At 39.9% G+C, this 4,394-nt stretch overlaps 1 protein-coding gene across 1 annotated transcript; it reads left to right on the forward strand.

Moving 5' to 3' along the window:
- The first annotated feature begins 2,198 nt into the window (after positions 1–2,198).
- LOC121966085 (ERO1-like protein beta) lies at positions 2,199–4,068 on the forward strand. Its single transcript, XM_042516185.1, has 3 exons — positions 2,199–2,277; positions 3,062–3,135; positions 3,918–4,068. Exons 1-3 carry the CDS (start codon positions 2,216–2,218, stop codon positions 4,040–4,042), a joined length of 261 nt encoding a protein of 86 aa, XP_042372119.1. The 5' UTR covers positions 2,199–2,215; the 3' UTR covers positions 4,043–4,068.
- The last annotated feature ends 326 nt before the right edge of the window (positions 4,069–4,394 follow it).

The raw sequence follows: 4,394 nt of genomic DNA on the forward strand, positions 1-4,394 counted from the left end.
CTCTGAGCCTGATCCAGACCTCTGAGTCTGATCCAGACCTCGAGCACCTACGAGTCACTAATCACACATTTGATGATTTTGCGTTCAGTTTCAGATTCGTTCAGTTGTGGGTTGAAATAGAGATTTTGACTTTTACACACATTTCCTCAAAGTTATGACACGAAAGCATAATTTCACTGCGTGAACGTTTGTTAATCTGAGATTAAAACAGATCTTTGTGCTGTCAGAGAAACTTCAGGACATCGTGAAAGGAGAAGTTATGATGTCTAATAAGGAAATAACTGTCGACTCATTTTCATATGTAAATACAGACACGAAGTTTAGATTCGGATAAAGTAACCGTCATAAAGAGACGGCGGAGGACCAGACTCGCCGCCCCTTATTAACACTCGGGGTTTGAAGCTGATATAAGAGAGAATTTGACGCCATAAATTGGAATGAGGTCTTTTCTATTCAGTTTTCCAACATGATAATCGGCTTTTATCTGCACATATCAGAAGATCAAAGTGTCATTTTTGCAAAGTCAGTTAAATTTTGGCCTCAATGTTCAATAAATGTCTTCAAATAGTCAGTGAAAAAAAAATTTCACCAGCGACCACTGAAGTTATTTTCAATGGAAAGACGTAAACTGTGTTGTGTTTAATATGCAGAAAATGTAGAAACTTTTCAATATATTTACAATTTTTCATGTATTGTAATATAATTTATAAAAGTGAAAATCCACGATGTGTAATATTTGATATATACGAGGGTTTCTGAATAAGGACCCTGGTCACAGACTAACTGTCAGTCCAGGTGTTATACTGAATATCTACTCCCCATAATCCCCTTAATCTGTAGTCTTTTTTGTATTTAAGGCAGTCAGGCACTCAGTCCTAGAAACCTCCTAAAATCCTACAACTGTCCTAAAATCCTAGAAATATCCATAAATCCCAGAGGTGTCAAAAAATCGGAGAATCCTCCTAAAATCCTTCTAGAAATGTCCAAAAATCTGAGAAATATTCAAAACTCCCAGAAACTTACTAAAATCTGCAAAATATCCTAAAATCCGAGAAAAGTTTTAAAATCGTACAAACATCCTAAAATCCTAGAAATGTCCTGAAATCTTAGAAATATTTTAATATAATATTTTATGTCCTCAAATTCCACAAAGTACTAGAAACAGAAATAATAATAATAATAATAATAATAATTCGATTATTTTTGTTTTATTTTTCAAGGTCATTTCCTGTTTTTTTGAGTGTTTTTGGACTTTTTGTGCGTGCTAACTTTCTCGTAAGCCCAACTTTATTATGTTGTACAATTTTTTGGGTTATTTCCTAAGAAGTTGCTACTTGCTACATGTCTGTGAAAGAAATTAAGCCAATTTGCAGAGATTTCAAAGGGTTAAAGAGAAACCCCGTTACAGTACAAAATCGAAGTCTCAGAGGCGGCCGGACATCACGTTACCGGAACAAAACCGCTTTAATTTGTCAAAAAATCCGATTTGAATCAGGAACTAAAGAAAAAGTTAATAATATTATCAGAGATTAAATATCAATGTTTTTTTTAACAACGTTGGTGACACACACACACACACACACACACACACACACACACACACACACACACACACACACACACACACACACTCCTCTGGCTCTCAGCTTATCTGCTCTGATAGTTTCCACGTACAGACTGAGTGTTTGTCCTGTAACGAGCCACAGAGTGTTTGGACGTCTGCACACGTCTCAGTCAAGGTCGATCGCCTTCACCGCCCGAAACGCCACGACGTGCCACCTCAGCAGAGTGTGAGGGAAGTCAACTCACAGTCCGCGGGCCAAATCTGGCCCCTGATAGGGCCCCTGGTGGCCCCCAAACATTTTCTAACACACAATAGAAATAAAGCGATGGACTCTGTGAACAGTTTTTGTCCTTTTAGTCTTCATAAGGTGTCAGAGACACAAAACAGCATCAAAATAGAGCCAGAGGAGGATCCCCCACACCCCAACAGAGGACACAGCTGAGACACTGATGTCCTAAAATACAAAAAAACATGTATGGGGCTGCTGGCACCTGACTGGCCCCTGTCTCTCTCTCTGTCTCTGTGTGTCTCTGTGTCTCTCTGTGTCTCACTCTGTCTCTGTCTCTGTGTCTGTGTCTCACTCTGTCTCTGTCTCTGTGTCTCACTCTGTCTCTGTCTCTGTGTCTCCAGTACTCGCAGGCAGCAAACACGATGTCGGACATGTCAGAGTGTGAACAGGCCAAAGAGTTGGGCGCCATCAACAGTACCCTGAGGTGAGTCCACAGCCTCGTCTCTGCTGTATCTGTCCCCCTGTCCGTCCGTCCCTCTGTCTGTCCGTCCCTCTGTCCCTCTGTCCGTTGCTGGCTGTGAGCGCTCCTCAGCTGTGATTTTGAGGCGGTAGAACATTGATTGTGCCTGTGGAGGTGATGCAGAGCTCAGAGAGCAGCGGTGAGTCAGAGTGATGAGGTGAAGCACAGCTGATAGCTAACAGATAAAAACAGCCTGCACGTTAAAAACCTGATCGACCCGCTCCGCTCCGAGGCCTAAAAATAACCGACTCATCGGACCAGACTTCATTCCTCTGTCACCGCTAACGTTACACCTTTCTCAGTGTTTGTCAGGGTTCATTTCTTTAAAATATTGCTAATAATTTTCCCAGAAAAAAATATGCCAAGTATTTTTAAAGAAAAGAAAATTGCAATTTTTTTCTTTTAAATTTGCCCCAAAATTCAAGAAAAAAGAACAAGAAAAATCGCCACTTTTTTCTTTAAAAATTGTCAGATGTTTTTTAAGAAAAAAATTGGCTGAAATTTTTCTTTTTAAAAAATGAAAAAATGCCATCATCTTTGTGCCTGTTTGTTTTTTTATTCTAAACTTTTATTTTTATGGAAGTTTGACGATGATGCTCAGTCAGAAAGAAGCTGGTTTGAGTGCGAGTGATTACGCAGCGTCGTAGGTTAGATTCCCGTCCTTGTGTTTTTATGTATGTTTTTCATGCTGCTGTTTCATTGTTTCTCCAATGTGATTAATAAAGTTTTTATGGCTTCCTGTTTTCAGTAACCAGAGTAAACAGGCGTTCGCTGACTGGGCGAGACACGATGACGCTCAGGACCACTTCTGTGAGCTGGACGGTGAGAATCACCAAACGAGTCGTGAATATTTCCTCTAATTCATAAAGTTTAACTGCAGATCCTCCACCTGCACGCTGAAATATCAAAATATAACTAAAAACAAGGATTCAAGGATACTTTATCGTCATTCTGTCCACGAAAAACATGAAAAGAGGGAAATGCAGCACTCAGGTCTCAGTGTAAGAAACAGCATCGGAACTTAATTCAGTATCAAATAAATAAGTAAATGAACAGATACCTATGAAAATAGATAAATGAGTAATATAAAACCAATAAAATGTATTAAAATAAAAGCAAAACTCAGATTTCTGTAGATTTCGTCAGTACAACAACCAGAAAAAACGTCCTTATTCCAAAAAGATAATATCCATGTTAATATTCTAATATCAGCGTTCACACGCAGCCGTGCACACGCAGCCGTGCACAATCTGACATTTAAAAAACACACTTTGTTACAGAAAAACAATGGAAACATTTTTTGTTTGAATTTCAGCTCTTTTTTGGGGGCATTTTCTGATTTGTTTTTGTTTTTAACTTTACTTTTTCAGGTTATTTTCTTGAAACTTCTTATTAGAATTCTGTAATTTTTGATTTTTAATTTTCTTGCAACATTTAACTTTTTATCTCTTGCACATTTTTGGGCTTTGTCGTGCGAAGTTGCTCATTGCTCCCCCCGATATTTTCAAAAGAAAGTAAATCAATTTGCTCAGGTTTCAAAGGGTTAAAAGTAGTTTTTGGTGTGTGTGTGTGTGTGTGTGTGTGTGCGTGCGTGTGTGTATCAGATGAAACCTCTCCAGATGCAGAGTACGTGGATCTGCTGCTGAATCCGGAGAGATACACCGGATACAAAGGTCCTTCAGCCTGGAGAGTCTGGAACAGCATCTACGAGGAAAACTGCTTCAAGTGAGACACACACACACACACACACACACACAGACACACACAGACACACACACGCAGACACACCCACACAGACACACACACACACACAGACACACACACAGACACACACACACACAGACACACACACAGACACAGACACACACACACACACAGACACACACACACACACACATACACATACACATACACACACACACACAGACACACACACACACACACACAGACACACACACACATACACAGACAGACACACACACACACACACACAGACACACACACAGACACACACACACACAGACACACACACAGACACACACACACACAGACACACCCACACAGACACACACACACACACA

The sequence above is a fragment of the Plectropomus leopardus genome, unplaced genomic scaffold (genome assembly GCF_008729295.1).
Source record: "Plectropomus leopardus isolate mb unplaced genomic scaffold, YSFRI_Pleo_2.0 unplaced_scaffold2303, whole genome shotgun sequence".
NCBI classification, from domain to species: Eukaryota; Metazoa; Chordata; class Actinopteri; order Perciformes; family Serranidae; genus Plectropomus; species Plectropomus leopardus.